The following is a 16,123-nucleotide window of genomic DNA, read 5'->3' as shown; positions in this document are numbered from 1 at the left end:
AACTATAATGACAATCAGTCATATATTAGTCCTAGGCAGGTGCTTTAAAGTAAGAAAGTCTACGATACCAAAATGTCAGATTGAAAAGTCCACACACTTTAGGGCACAAAGGTTTGTACTGGTAGCCCAGTGGCTATTTTAAAACAGGAAAAGCTATTTCTGGAAGGTGTGATCAGCAGTGGAGAAGCAGTGAAACACAGGCATTGACCCTTTCCCCATACACCATTTCTTCATTTCAAATCGCACCACTTAGGTGTTTCAATGCATGGTGTGTGACATCTTGCCAAGAACATCTAGCTGAAGTTCACAGTGGGCATTGCTCAGCTGACGCCTTAACTTAGTGTATACTTTTATGAATTTTTTCTGTTACCCAGCCCCATATTTTTACCATGTCTGTCAACAGCTGTGGATTAAAGCTAGCTAAGAGCAGCACCTTGTGCTAATTGTCCTACTCTCTTCTGGTGACTGGCCTCTTATACGTGGGCATTCCCAGTCGGGAGTATTCATAGTGTTGTAATAAAAACTCCTGAACAGAGCATTTGACAGCAGGATTCTAACATATAAGCTGGGAAAGGAAAACTTGGTGAAAGAGGTTCTGATGGTTCTAGAGAAAGGCAAATGAAAGGAACTTGAAACATTGGTGCAAAGTTCTTTTGAGGGTCACAAGATTAGGCGGTGTACAGTTGGCCATTGTTCTTGCCACTTGTGACCATTGCATGCACACCTCCACACACAAAACATGCCTTAGAGGAGTAAATTTATTTCCTATTTGTTGTAGAAACATAAAGGTATGTTAAGTGACCTTTCTAAGGGCACATGCAAAACATTAATAACTTACACTGTTTCACAGTGATGTGTCCTATCTGCTAATCATGTTTAAAAGATGTTCAGTAAAGGATTTGTTATCTTGCACTTGATGATCCAGAATGCTTAGTTAACTGGCATCACCCAGAGGGGCTGAAACAGAGCCCTTGGGGCTGAAACAGATGCTTAGTTAACTGGCATCACCCAGAGGGCAAGCCCTTCTCCCTCAGCCACTATAGTAATTTGTCTTTGACTGCACAGGCACCCCACTCCTGCATTGCCAGCCAGCCAGCCAGACTGATGCCTCCAGCCATAGCTGGGCTTTTTACAGCCAGCCCTGTCAGCTGACATCTTCCTCAGGCAGCTCCTTCCTACTGAACCTGCCTCAAGCTTTTGGGAACCAGTTCTGCTGGAAGACTCCTGGGCAGCTGGCCTGCTTGTCTGCCTGCTGTGTAGGATAGCTCCGTGGCTCAGGAAGAAGGGGAAGGGTCCTGCCAGATTGGGGGGGGGGAGGGCTTTTTGCCATGGCATTCTCAATGGTGGGGTAGGTTGCTGCAGATTATGCTGGTTAGCGGCTGGAACACAGGAATAAAGCATCATTGTCCAGCACATTTAATTAACCAGCTGCACCCATTCCTCATGATTGCTATATAACAAAGCTTTCAACGAAGCAGAAGGATCTTATGATGTGTTGTATAAAAAGGAAGAAAGATATTTGGTGTGATTTAAACAAGCAGCTCATAATGATAATATGGTATTCGGGAGGCATTTAAGAAATGAACAGTTCAGGACTGGTTGAGACTGTCTTATTTATGGCATCTTTACATATTACAGATTCCCCAAAGGAAGATCCTTGCATAACTCTGGGGAAATTGCATATTACCTTGCAGCAACAGAAGCATGATGGCTTGGAAGGCGTGATTTGCATCAGATAGATGGGAAGAGTGCTTCAGTTGCTCCTTACACCAGTTGTTATTTCCTTGAATCCCTGCCCCCCAGACCTATGAGTAAAAGCAGACTTGGAATATTGGCAGAAATAAAAACAGCTGGGTTGGGAGACTTTCAGGAGGGAAGCAACTGGCAAGGAAGGTTTCTAACTACTCATTTCCTCCTTCTCACTTATTCAATCACCCCCTCCCCAGGGCAATTTGCAGTCAAAAAGACTACTAGGACTTCATCATATACAGCTTTAGCATAAGATGTGGATTGCCTTGATCATATGCAGCTAAGTCTGAAGTACCTGCATGGTCAGTGCTTTGATGTTGCAGATCTAAGCAAATTTTTATTTATTTATTTATTAGATTTATATACCGCCCTCCCCAATTTTAAGATCTGTATATAAACAGAAAAAAATATTTTTGCATATCTGTGCTATTCATACAGATAAATTCACAAAGTGGACAGAATGCAATTAATACAATTCTAAAGAAGGATCACTTTAAGCAACTGTTGTGACCTTTGTATGTGTTTTTCTTAATCACTTTGAGACACAGTAGTAATTACGTGCAAAATCAGGTCTGTATTTTTGAGGGAAAATTTGAGTCCTAAGCATTTAGTGCCTTGCTTATGTGTTCCTTTTTAATATGCATGTGTAAGCTTATGAAGATGACTAAATTATCCGTGTACCTAATCAAATGCTTTCTAGCAATTTCAATTAAACCACTAATTTATGATGTCCTAATGCAAGAAAATCACATGGAGAGAACTAAATAGCAAATGTCCTGCATATTATTGTGGTAGTGGTTTTTATTATTATGTGTATCTCTTGGGGCTGAAATAAATTAATATGGACAGTGATTGACAAAGTTACTGGTCTTCAGTTCACCCAATGAAGCCTGATTCTGATTTGGATTCATTAGAGATAGTCTACTGACTCCCTCAGTCATAGCCTCTTATTGAACAACCATTACTTATTATTAGGTATCAACAGTTTGGGAATGGTTTCTAGCACAGTAAGAATAGACTTTGACTTCCAATTAGCTGGGGTGGCAGATATGACTGAATCTTCTATAGAAGAACTGGGGGGAGGGATCATGGCAAAAACATGGTTCATCTTCATGGCTTCTGTGCAGTCCCACATGGGACTGCACTTCCGCAGGACAGTAGTCACCCCACATGCTCGATTATTCATGAGACCCATTCAGAATTGGTTTATTAGACAATACAATCCACAGACAGTCAATGGATGAGGCTTTCTATCCCCAGACCAATACTCAGGTCTCTAATCTGGTGGACTAAGATGCTGCACTTTCTGAAGGCTACACCCCTGGGTACTCAAGGTCACAAATTGCAGGTTTCTACAGATGTCTCCTTAACAGGTTGGAGAACACATTGTGGGTTTCACACTGTGCAGGGTCTATGGTCTGTTAGTGAGACACATCTTTACATTAATTTATTAGGACTCAGGGCAGTAAGACACACTTTTTTTCTTCTTACAGACTGGCTGCAAGGTCACTGAGTTCTCGTGGCCACAGACAATACCATGATAAAATTCTATATAAACAAGGAGGGACGGGCTGTCCAGTAGTGTGCAGAAGCCACTCACATCTGGCGCTGTGCAATTCATCACAAAGTATACCTTACAGCAATCCACATAGCAGGGCAATCCAATATTGTAGCAAACACACTGAGCAGAGACATAGAAATTTCCCAAGAATGATCAATCACAGATAGTTACCTTTAACCAGTCTTTCACGAATGGGGCTTTCCTGTTTGCGACCTCACTCAACAAGAAATGCCTGCAGTTCTGCTTCTGAGCAGCACTGGGTCATGGTTCACTGGGGGATGCCTTCCAATGTTTATGGCATGGACGCCTGTTCTATGTGTTTACTCCTTTTGGCATACTCCACAAGGTGATTGCCAAGCTGAACATAGACAGAACAGTCTGCATTCTCATAACACCATACTGGCCAAGGTGAAGCTGGTTCCCACTGCAGTGAAAGCTGCCCTGGGGTCAGTTCAAAATTCTCCCCAGGGAAGATGACCTGCTATAACTAGGCCCCAACTGACTTCACCTAACAGCTTGGTGGATCAGCCCAAACCCTCCTTAAGAGAGAAAGTGACAGAAGTCCTAACAGCTGTTCATAAGCCTTCCACGAGGAAGCCTTATGAGTACAAATGGAAATAGTTTTCGATATGGGCTAGTCAACATAGCCTTCAACCAGAAACCTGTACCATATTTCAAATATTTGAATACTTCCTCTCCCTAAAGAATGAGGGGCTTTCAGCCTCTTCCATTAAGGTGCATTTGGCTGCAGTTTCGTCATTTCATGAGTTAATTAATGGTTCTACTGTTTTCTCTACTGTAGAGGCTAAATGATTCCTTAAAGGATTGCCAAATTTATACCCACCCACTGTGTCCTTAGTGTTATCTAGACTCATGTATAAACCGTTTGAACTGATGGCTACGTGTGACATGTCCCTTCTTTCATACAAGATGTCATTTCTAGTTGCTGTGACATCTGTTAGGATGGTGGGAGAGCTAAGCTCCCTTTGCTGTGACCCTCCCTTCATAAAATTTCGTGTAGAAAAGGCAGTCTTGAGGCCATGCATGGCGTTTCTACCAAAGGTGGTTTTCGAGGTTCCACTTGGGGCAGGACATCACTCTTCCAACCTTCTTCCCACCCCCAACTTCCTCATCAGAAAGAGCTGCCTCTGCACAGACAGTATTGTGATGGATATTGTCAGCTATTAAGATAGCATACTCTGAGGGTAGTACACAATGTCCATTCACTGTGTCTGCACACTCGATAAGGGCCCAGGCTTCCTCTGTAGCATTCTCTGCTGGAGTACCACTTGAGGCCATATGCAAGGCAGCCACTTGGTCAAAGCCTCCGACTTTCGTATGCCATTATTCAATGGATGTTGACTCCAGGAGTGAGGCAGCTGTGGGAAAAGTAATGTTACAATCACTTTTTTGCTGTCAGCCCACACCCTCCTCCTCCTCCTTGGTAAGTTTGCTATTCTCCCAAGTGGCACTGCACAGAAGCCACAAAGATGAAAAAGGGCTTTCACTTACTTGCAACCTTTGTTCATTGAGTGGTATTTTGTGCAGGCACTCATCCCTCACTCCTTTCCCTGCCGTGGGCTATTCATTATTTGGGCTCATTATTATGCCGGCGAAGGGAGAACTGAGGGAAGAGTGCTTGCCCCTCCCACATCACGTGACAATTGGGCAGGAAAAACACACTCAACACAGGGCATGGGAAGGGGAGCACTATTGGGAGACTCGAAAATTCTCTTTAAAATCTCGCTAGCTCCTCTCTTTGCCTGCCCTGCAGAAGCACAGTCTCATATGTACCTGTACAGAAGTCCACTCGATGAACAAATGTTAACAGGCAAGTGTAACCTCTTTTTTCTCCAGACTGCCTTGGGTGCTTTGTTTTGTCCATCATATTGAAATGTGATTTTTTTTTACCCATTAGAAAGAATACTAAAAAAATTATCTTTCACTAGAACAGAACTGAAAAAAGGATAGTAAAACAAGCTTTCACTAGATTGTGTGATGTTGGTGATGTCTACCACTTTGAACCTTTGAAGCCATTCCTCTTTAGGCCAAGAAGGATTTATGGAAGTTGCTAGGTATATAATAGCCAGCCATATAATATGGTTTCTATGTGATTTAGCAAAGCACACATGAATTTTATGTATTTTGATTATCATAGTCTTGTTGGAATGTAAAGCTATTATTTGTTTAGAAAATTTGCATGCTGCTTGAGGCAGCTCACAACCAAAGCTATAAAACAAGATCAGCCAGGACAATAAAAATGAGTCAATAAAAACAAATTACACAAATAAACAATCAGTAAAACAACCCAAGTCAATAACACGAATAAATAAAACCATGTCAATAAAAACAAGCTAGGGCATAAAGATATATAAAAACAGAGTGATCTAAAATGGTACTGATAAAACTAAAACAGTCCTTTGGCATGGAGCAGACTAAAAAGCAGGTAAAATAGATAAAAAGCCTGGGCAAAGAGATGTGTCTAAAGAAAAGTGAGATAAGTGGCAGGCAAGCCTCAACGGGGAGGGCCTTCCAAAGGCAAGGTGCTACCACTGAAAAGCCCTGGCATTGTTCTCCACCCACCTGACTTCTGCAGGTGCAGGCACAGAAAGCATTTCTTGAAAGGAACATCTGAACTGGTGGGCTGGATAAAATGGGGGAAGGAGATCCTTCAAGTGTCCTGACCCCAAGACATTTAGGACCTTATAGGTAAGAACCAGCACTTTGAATTGTGCCTGGAAACAAAAGGGTAGCGACTGCACCTCTTTCAACACAAGGGTGATATGATTCCTGTGCCTAATCCCCAACCATAACCTGGCTGCTATGTTCTGGACCAAATGAAGTTTCCAAAGGCATCCTCACATGGAACACATGACAGTCAGGGCTTCTTTTTTTAAGAGGTGCTGGAACACTCAAGAGGGACATGAAGTTTTCAATCAGTATACTGAAAACTCATGAACTTTTAAACATTTAAAAAATAATTTTGTCGAAGAGGTTCCGGAACTCCATTCCAGCGCATTCCCCCGAAACCCCCCCCTCCCAGATTACAGTAATCTAATCTGGATGTGATCAGAGCATGGATCAATTTGGCCAAATCATGTTTTTTGAGGAATGGGTAGAGCTGGTATGTCAGCCCAAAATGATGGAAAGTGCTGTATGCCACAGAGGAGACCTGACCCTCCAACCCTGGGCCAGGATCCAGTAGCACTCCTAAACTCTAAGCATGTACCTCAGGGGGAGTGCAGCCCCCTCCAGGACATGCAAACTCCTGAGCACTTGAGCAGCTTTGCCATTGACCAGCAGTAACTCAGTCTTGTATGGACTGAGCTTCAGTTTACTGACCCATATTCATCTCTGACACCTATTCAGGTCTTCAGTGACCCCACCTGGCTCAGCTGTAAGGACATCTAGAATTAGGTTTTATCTTCCATATTATTTTTATACAGATGCCTGTATTATGTGTGATGGGGCACTGGAACTTGTACTCATCTGCCTTGGGAGATTTCATGTCTGCACTTTGGACATGACTTTTGAATAGAGATATGTGCCTATTGGCTTTAATGTCATATGTGTAGAAGTTATGTCTTCCTACTTTAGTATAAAACATAAAATATACTAATAGATATTTGGTCAGGAATTCAAAGTGCAATTGTAGCTAATGCTTTGTCAATGTCTGACAGGTGAAAGGTCATGTCAGAAAGTAACTTATAACTTCTGAAAGATATAGCTAGTGCAGCAGCACAGTAATTTAGCATTCCCTTACCTAGCTGCATTTCATTTCTCATTTTCTGCTAAAGGGGTTCATGCTGGATTAGATCTAAACCTAAGCATGATAAAGCTTTTCATCTTCTGAACCGACCATTTTAAAGAAGTTCCATCAGATTCAATATAATTCTGTTAACTGGCATTTCCTTTAGTATCACTCATGCCTTCCCCCTTTTGACATAAGTCTTCCGCTACCTTGAAAACAGAGTGATTAATTCTTATCACTTGGAAAATTAGAGACAAATGTATCAAGCTATTTTAATATGTTATATAATATTTGTGTATGTAGGCATTATTCAGAATGCCTAGGATTTTTGGTTTTGCTGCTGTTCCCGGTGTGTACTTTCATACGTCTAAGTTTGAACTAGCTTTCAGTTGCCAGATTTCATGCAGTTATTGTTTCAAGCCTGTATAACGATACATCGGATTTCTATGAAAGTTCCAAGAAAACTCTCCCTGGGATATTTCCAAGGACCAATTCAAGAACATGTGTTTGGCTACCCATGATAGCCCATGTGAATAACAGAATGATAATGTGATTAATTCCCTTCTTTAAAAATTAGGTCGAGTTTGAAGATGGTTCTCAGATTGCAACAAAGAGAGAAGAAATCTACACTCTTGATGAAGAGTTGCCTAAAAGAGTGAGAGCCCGATTTGTAAGTAACAGAGAAGACGTTTGCTCTAGCAGATACTACCAAGCCAACCTCTGAAATTCTTTACAATTCTCACAAATGCAGGCTATTTTTGGCTTCAGAGTTGGCCACGCCCACTACAGCCAAAACCTCTGAGTGCGTGGCTACAGAGGGAAAGCCTGTAGAGTGACCCCCCCTGGCAGCTCCAAGGCGGGTGGGCCAGGGGGGCCCCTGGAAGGATCGGGGAGACATTTAAATGCCTCCCCATACCTTCCCCGTCCTGTCCAAAGGCAAGCCAAGGGAAGGCAATTTAAACTGCCTCCCCTCCAAGGGCCGGCTTGTCCGGGCTCCCCACAGCCAAGGGAAGGCATGGGGTGTGTGGCCTAATATGCTAATGAGCTGTGCTGTCAGGGGTGGCCTGTTATGCTAATGAGTTCCTGCTGGGCTTCTTCTAAAAAAAAAAAGCCCTGCACAAATGTGATGATTTAGCATATATGTGACTTTTTTTAATTTCTGTCAGCAAGTCAAGTAAGGCCTCATTTGACCTGTGAAGATTTTTCTTGTTGGATCCTTTGGTGTCATATGGCATTTCACTCACAACTTGGTCATTCATGGGAAATTGCAAAGGGATTGCCATGTTAGCCCTCACCTGGATGGGTAACCTGATCTTGTTATGCCAGCCGCCCTGAGCCCATTGGGGAGGGCGGGGTATAAATGTGAAAAATACATTAAAAAAATAAAATAAATGTTTTAGTTTTATAGGGAAATGAAACAAAAGTCCAGTGACACTTTGTTTTCCCCAGGGAACCAGCCTTGGTGAACTTTATATTGCCTCCCTCTGCTGTGTGCTCCAAATTTTACAGGGGCTTCAAAGTTTAATTTGTTTTGGATTGGAAAGCATCGGAGACACAGTGTCTTCATAATATTTGTTTTGTTTACAAAGGCACAAGCAAAGCTTAGCATAAGCAAATAGACTTTTCTGCAATTGACACCCAATCAGGTTTCTAAAGAATAGATGGTAAAACCTCTGGTAAGGCTGCATCTAACTCTAGATGAATATTTAGCTCACTCCATGTTAACTGCCAGTTACCTTCTATTCATATGTGTGAGGTACAACATACACAAAGACGTTCACTCCTTGCACAGCACTTGTGTGTACTCCCCCATGCCTGTAGGTGAATTGCTCATTGAGGAATGACATCCACTACTGTTTAAGCAGTATGAAGGCTCTGTTGTAAAACCCTTGACTCCTAGCAGTTGACACTTTAGGCAAAACCAACTCAACGCTAATAAGTTGGCCAAAATTCCTAGCAGTGTGCTGGGTAATGATGGCTCATATTTTCAAGACAGGGAAAGACTCATTAAACAGAGATGGCAGCAGTATCTCTCAGCTGTAGACAAGCAGAATTGTGATAGATTCTCTGGTGGGCCAGGAAGTGTTAAGTCGAAATCTATTCTGTGTAAACTAGAATCATGCCCGTAAAAGTGGTGTACAAATTGGAATGATTTTGTCAGGACACAGTGTCTCTGGTCTAACAAACTAGTTTCAAAATTCCAACTATATTAGTAGAATCAGCAATTGCCTGACAACATATACAAAAGAGATGGTTCTTCGATAGTATAATAATGTGTTAGATTCAAGTCCAGTAGCACCTTGGAGACAAATGAGAGTCAAAGCCCCCTTCATCAGACAAGAGTAAGTAGAAATGGAGATCTTGGAGTCCTTTTATCTTAGTCAGAAGGTAGGAGGGGTGTTGTAAAGGATGCAAGTCTACAATGCACATTGTAATCAGCTTGATAAAGCAGAGGGGAAATTCTTGGAGGCAGAAAATTAGCATCTGTAGTAAGATAAGAATCCTATTTCCCTATTCAGCCTTGGGGGTTTCATTGTTGTCACCTCATGTTATAATTTCCCCTTGAAATTTCTTTGTTTGACAACTAAATGCCCATCTGACAGCAATGCTGATTGTATGACTCATTATGAGTTTGGGAAGATTGTGAGAGGGAGGGCAGGAAGGGATGAGCCAGTGCTCGGCTCTTGTGGCCCTTTCTTATTTGCCCAGGGTAATGCCAATCATCACTTTGGAGTCAGGAAGGAATTTTCCTCCAGGCCAGATTGGCCCAAGGATCCTGAAGGTTTTTTTCCTTCCTCTGCCATATGGAGCAGGGTTCATGGAGGAGGTGTCTGTGAATTTCCTGCATTGTGTAGGGGCTTGGACTAAATGACCCTTGGGGTCCCTTCCAGCTCTGTGTTTCGATGATTAAATGTTCTCCCACTGGTTTTTTAGTGTTGTAGGTTTTAATGACAGATTTATGTCCATTTATTCTTTAGCAGAGGGGAAATTCTTGGAGGCAGAAAATTAGCATCTGTAGTAAGATAAGAATCCTATTTCCCTATTCAGCCTTGGGGGTTTCATTGTTGTCACCTTGTGAATGAACTCAGATTCAGCAATCTCATGTTATAATTTCCCCTTGAAATTTCTTTGTTTGACAACTAAATGCCCATCTGACAGCAATGCTGATTGTATGACTCATTATGAGTTTGGGAAGATTGTGAGAGGGAGGGCAGGAAGGGATGAGCCAGTGCTCGGCTCTTGTGGCCCTTTCTTATTTGCCCAGGGTAATGCCAATCATCACTTTGGAGTCAGGAAGGAATTTTCCTCCAGGCCAGATTGGCCCAAGGATCCTGAAGGTTTTTTTCCTTCCTCTGCCATATGGAGCAGGGTTCATGGAGGAGGTGTCTGTGAATTTCCTGCATTGTGTAAGGGCTTGGACTAAATGACCCTTGGGGTCCCTTCCAGCTCTGTGTTTCGATGATTAAATGTTCTCCCACTGGTTTTTTAGTGTTGTAGGTTTTAATGACAGATTTATGTCCATTTATTCTTTTGCGTCGGGACTGAGCTGTTTGTCCAGTGTAGAGATTGAAAGGACATTGCTGACAGTTGATGGCATATATAACACTGGAAGATGAACAAGTGAATGAACCTGAGATGGTGTGGTTGGTGTTGTTAGGTCTGGTTACTGTGTTGCTAGAGTGGATATGGAGACAGAGCTGCCATCTTGGTTTGTCACAGGTCGTGGTCCCAGATTCCATGTCCATGTTGTATTGCTGTGGGTGAGAAGTTGTTTAAAGTTAGGAGGCTGTCTGTGGCTAAGAAAAGGTTTGCCTCCCAGTGCCTGTGAGAGAGGAGTATCATTGTCCAGCATAGGCTGTAGGTTGTTAATGATGTGTTGAACCAGTTTGAGCTGAGAGCTGTGGAGTTCTGTTATTGTTCAGTTTAGGCCTACCTTGTAGTAGGTTATCTCTTGATATCATTCAGGCATTGTTGATCTGCAGAACCTACAACAGACATTCTTGGAATTACAATACACACCAAATGTAGTAAGAAAACAGATCAACAAAGCCATAATGAGACTGACTAGTTCTACAGATATGGTGCCTTAATGCTATTCATTTTAAAGTTGTGACAGTTCTATAGATCAGTTTTTTCCTATGCTAATTTTAATAGCTTAAGTAACTCTAAAACCACTGCTTATAAATGGAGCCAAGATAGAAATGGGAACAATGGGGAAAGATAATGGAGAATTGGGACATTCTATAGTGAAGAACTCTAGAGGATAGCCGGTAGACTGATACCTTCTCTCCAGGATGCCGGGGAGGAACACAGAAGGTAAATATCCAGACCCAATTGCTTTTAAGTAGGAACTGCAGATCAATCTCAGTCATGCTTTTGAATACCTGAAAAATAAAGAGACATATGTACCAGAATGAATTGTATGTTCACATTTATATCTTCCTAAGACCTGTGGTGCTCAAATACAGACTTCTGAGCTTTACAATCATATCAGATGCCTTCAGATCAATTTCTTAGGCTTTGTGTGAACTCCATATTTCCTTATTCTGAATGACACCAGGTTGGACTTTTGCACCTCTATAGTGGGAAGTGAAACGCTTAAAAGGCTTGGGTAATAGCTAATAGAGTACAGAAATCAGAGTTAGATTTATGCATACACTGAGCAACTACAGCTTGTGGCCTCTAAATACAAACAAATTACTAAATTAACATTTCTTTGGTGACGCTAAGGGGCCTCATATAGCTTAGAGTCTCAACATGTATTAATACAGCCCTGCTGTAAGCATTTAAACAGCCCCTTTCCTGCATCTGTCTTATTGGCTCGGAAGACAGGGTGCTAAGCGCCTCCTACCCAATGCATCATAAATAGTTCTGCCAGTGCCAGAGAATCAGTGCAGTGAATTCCATCCCAGTCTGGCATGGTCTCAGATGCAATTAGTGGCTAATGGTTAATAAGGAAAGTTTCTGCCACACTGTCCTGGAAGGCCCCCTGTGTAGTTTCATGGTCAGCCTCACCACCTTGCAGAACTCTCGGATATTTAAGTGATGTCCATAGCATGGGAGGAAGAAAAAGAAGAAGAAGAAGAAGAGATTGGATTTATACCCCGCCCTTCACTACCCAAGGGAGTCTCAGAGCGGCTTACAGACTCCTTTCCCTTCCCCTCCCCACAACAGACACCCTGTGAGGTAGGTGGGGCTGAGAGAGCTCTTGACAGAAACTGCTCTTTTTCAAGAACAGCTCTTATCAGAGCTACGGCTTGCCCAAGGTCATCCAGCCAGGTGCAAGTGGAGGAGTGGGGAATCAAACCCGGTTCAAACAGCATACAGCTGAGCAGAAAGGAACCATGGAGGAAGCAATACCCTGCTATGGAGGTGGCAGGCAGTTACCTACCATTGGCCAGTTCCATCTATTGCCCAGTGCTGTTGACCCTGACAGAGATGTCCTCAAAAGAAATACTCTGTTCATGAGAATAGGCCTGCTTATGAGAAAAGGTCTATTCATTGAGCAAGTCAAGTGACAGAAAATTGGCATGGTTGGAGAACCACTTATAAAAGGCAGACTAGGAGAGAGGCTGAGAAGAAAGGAGACTCTGTCTGTTCGTGGTCAGAGAGGGAACCAGAAGTAGGCACTGAATAGAAATTACCCCTCTTCCGTTTAACTAAGTTAAAAGCTTTCTCCTCCCCTCTTCCTCTCACCAGCTCTAAATGTATCTTTTACAAGAGATTGCTGCTGTCTTGATTTTGAAGAAATTTTATTATACCAAGGTAGGAAAAAATCCGTTTCTATGCTGTTATTCTGTGTGATTATATAAAGAACACTTGTTTTTAGTCTACAGCATCTGATATGAGATTTGAAGACACATTCTATGGAGCTGATATCATCCAGGGAGAAAAGAAGAGACAGAGGGTGCTGAGTTCCAGATTTAAGAATGAATTTGTGGACGACCCTGGGTACCGCAGCTTCTTGAAAAGCTCATTCCAGAAGAAGGGCCAGAAGAGACTATAAGGAAGAAACAAAAAATGAACTCATGAACAGTTCACCCGCTCTCTTTCTGTGTATGAGCAGGGTGTTAAATATGGGGTAACTCGACTTCCAAAACACAGATGTTGTTATTAGTTTGAAGATCTACCTTTGTTAAGTCAGACTTCTAGCTTCTGGTTGAAATACTTCTTGAGTGTACCGAAAAGTTTACTAAGAAATGTTTCAGGTCCATAAACCTGTCCTTCTAAGCTTCAGTGCCCCAGTTCGGGGTTTCTTAATCTTTTAAAATCTGAACGTTTAATTTTATCCAAGGACTGGAAAATGCCATATTGGGAATTAGAGGCCCTGTCATATAACAAGATTATGTACCTACAGTAGGAGACATCAGTGGGGGACCAGTCATCCCTCCATGGATTCATGGATATCAGTGGCAGGCTCCCATAGACAGCTGTTAGAGAAAGATCAGACCAAGGCATAGTATAATATCATTACCTATCTAGATGGGGATCTCTTTTCTTCCTCCAAAGACTAGGAATTGCTATGACTTGTCTACTTTCTGCAAACAGGAAAAGGGATTCCACATTTTTGCTATGAGAGGTTTTTTTTAAAAAATACAACATTGTTTTCTAAAACACATGCAGGTATAGATGGCACTGAGATCTGCAAATGCTATACTATCATAACTTTGTACAATGCTATTCACGTTGTTTTTGCCTTCGCTACTTTCTGTACTTCTGATCAAAATTTAGGTCTTAAACTGAGATGGAGGTGCTGCTTCTAAAGAAGAAAATCTAAAAGGAAAGGAAGGATGTATATTTAAAGAGGGAGATTCTTGGTATCTATTTTTAAACTTTTTTTCGGAGGGAAAGCAGTTTGTACAAAAAAAGGTCTTTCATTGTGTTTGTAAAATTAGAGTTTGCATATCTTTGTTTGGCAGGCTAGTTTTAAACTAATGTAAAGAGTAATATAATACGGTCTTCCCTTTTTAAAGAATAGTCTGCTAATGTAATGGTGTTTGAAATAAATAAATGATGTCCCTTTGCTTATTAATTTTTGGGTGTGGATTTATCATTAAATATCCAACTTGTATGGACAAACAAACAAACAAAAATCTTCAGTGTTTAGGCCCCAATGTTCAGTTGGGCATTTGTATTAACGTCTTCAGGGTCCCTATAACTGCTGTCTCATTTAAACTGGGTTGCCAGGGCCTATTAAGGATGGACATGAACCAGGAAAATGCGGTTCAGTTTGTGGTTAGTGGCTGAACCACTAACTGAACTGGGAGGCTCATTCATGAAAGTCTGTTTTGCAGAAAGCCCAAAAAACAGCTGAAGGGACTGCAGAAGGCAGCACAAAACACCTGTGCAGTGGGGAGCGCCTCCCTGTCATGCAGCTGTTTTTTGCACTGTCTTCTGCAGTCCTCTTTAAGTTTAAAAGGACTGCACAAGATAGCCCGAAACAACTGAGTAGCGGGGAATGCTTCCCTGCCACTCAGCTGTTTTTGCGGCTTTTGCGGGAAAGAAAAGGCAAGGGTTTAAAGGGACTCAGGGTCCCTTTCAACCCCTGCTTTCTGCTCCACCCATGAAATACTATGAACTGCACTAACTGCTCTAAACGTTTGTGGAATTTTTGACAGTAGACTCATCAAGAACTTCTGTTCCTGAACCATGAACAGGGCAACTTTGAGACAAATTTTGTTCCGTGGTTTGTTTTGTGCCCATCCTAGTGCCTATATAACACATTGACACACTAGCACAATGCACATCCAGGGCATGGAGCTTTGACATGTTGCTAACAGTGTATGCTCAGGTATCAACAACACAGTTAAAACATGATGCCCATTATGTGGAACTGTGCACAGGAAGTATTTTTTGGAAACATATCCAATGTCATGTTTAAACCTGGTCTTTATCTAGATGTAATATTATTAGTCACAGATTCATAGTATCCTGTCTTTTCTTTTTTCCTTTCTGTTGTAGTGTTAAACTTCTTAGATGGTAGAGAAGACAGCAGAATGTGTTTCTGTGTTTTTGAGACACAACTTGTGAGAGGTGTTTGGGGGGATGTGAAAAGCCTAAATGTGCTTTAATTGAGCAACATGATATAATTCATTTTTCCTTTGGATATCAATTCAACAATGCCATTGTGAAGTATCAATTTATTTATCCTGCCTTTTTGGCTCAAGGTGGTTCACAGTTTGCACCATTAAAATCATAAATGTAGAATAAACCATTCTTAAAAACACTTCATTACCCCCTCCCCTCAAATCCCATTGCCTGTACTTCATGGTCTTTAAATGCCCTCACAAACAGCAAATGCTTGCAGCACCAAAAAAGAAAATGGGTCCTAGTGGATGCCAGGTGAGCATCCCTGGGTGGAGGGTTGTCAGGAAGGTGATGAGTAGAACAGTATAATTGACACACAGGGACATGTGCATGTGCGAGAGTCTCTCAGATGTGTGGGCCTAGGCAGCAAAGGACTTTGAAGAAAAGGTTATAGCCAGCTCCCTGAATGAAATTTAGAAATAAACTGTAGGCAGCTAATGTAGGTGTTTAATATGCTCCTGTCAGGCTGCTCCTGACCAGGCCCGTAGCCAGAAAATTTTTATTGGGAGAGCAGATGAGTACAGTGGTGGTGAGCACATCATTGATTTACTTTATTATGAATGAGCTATGATGTAGTACAAAGTCTCTACAAAGGATAGTTCTACAAGGGTTAAACGATAATGCATTTTGTTTAAAACCAATATCCCCTTCCTTTATTTACACATGATGAACAGAGTTTTGTAAATGCATGAAGATCCCCATCCACATATTGTCCCACTTTCCTGGGTTGCAGTGTGCCAAATGGGGACCCCCACCCCCCCATATATCACCATTAAAGTGTCCCTTTTGTCCTCTCAGCATGAAATGAGGCTTTGCCAACAAAGATCACAGAAGAAGATGCATTTTCTTAGATGGATGGCTCCTTTGATTCACAACACCATTTCCCATTGAACTCACCCCCCAAGCCCTGCTCTGGTTTCTTTTACATAACTTGCTATAAGGATTTAAGGATAGCTATAGGCAGTCAGGCAGGA

General features: G+C 41.9%; 1 protein-coding gene across 1 annotated transcript in view; it reads left to right on the top strand.

Annotated features, from left to right (window-relative positions):
* Positions 1-13,904, top strand: part of KDM4C (lysine (K)-specific demethylase 4C) — a 276,891-nt gene extending 262,987 nt beyond the window's left edge. Inside the window, exons 17-18 of the mRNA XM_015417984.1 lie at positions 7,639-7,731; positions 12,892-13,904. Of these exons, the coding sequence (XP_015273470.1) occupies positions 7,639-7,731; positions 12,892-13,068 (270 nt within the window). The 3' untranslated portion in view covers positions 13,069-13,904. The remainder of the gene's footprint in view (positions 1-7,638; positions 7,732-12,891) is intronic.
* Positions 13,905-16,123: the final 2,219 nt, after the last annotated feature.

Source organism: Gekko japonicus, unplaced genomic scaffold (assembly GCF_001447785.1).
Source record: "Gekko japonicus isolate JY-2015 unplaced genomic scaffold, Gekko_japonicus_V1.1 scaffold1084, whole genome shotgun sequence".
Classification (NCBI taxonomy): Eukaryota; Metazoa; Chordata; class Lepidosauria; order Squamata; family Gekkonidae; genus Gekko; species Gekko japonicus.
This window is presented reverse-complemented; position numbering and strand designations above follow the sequence as displayed.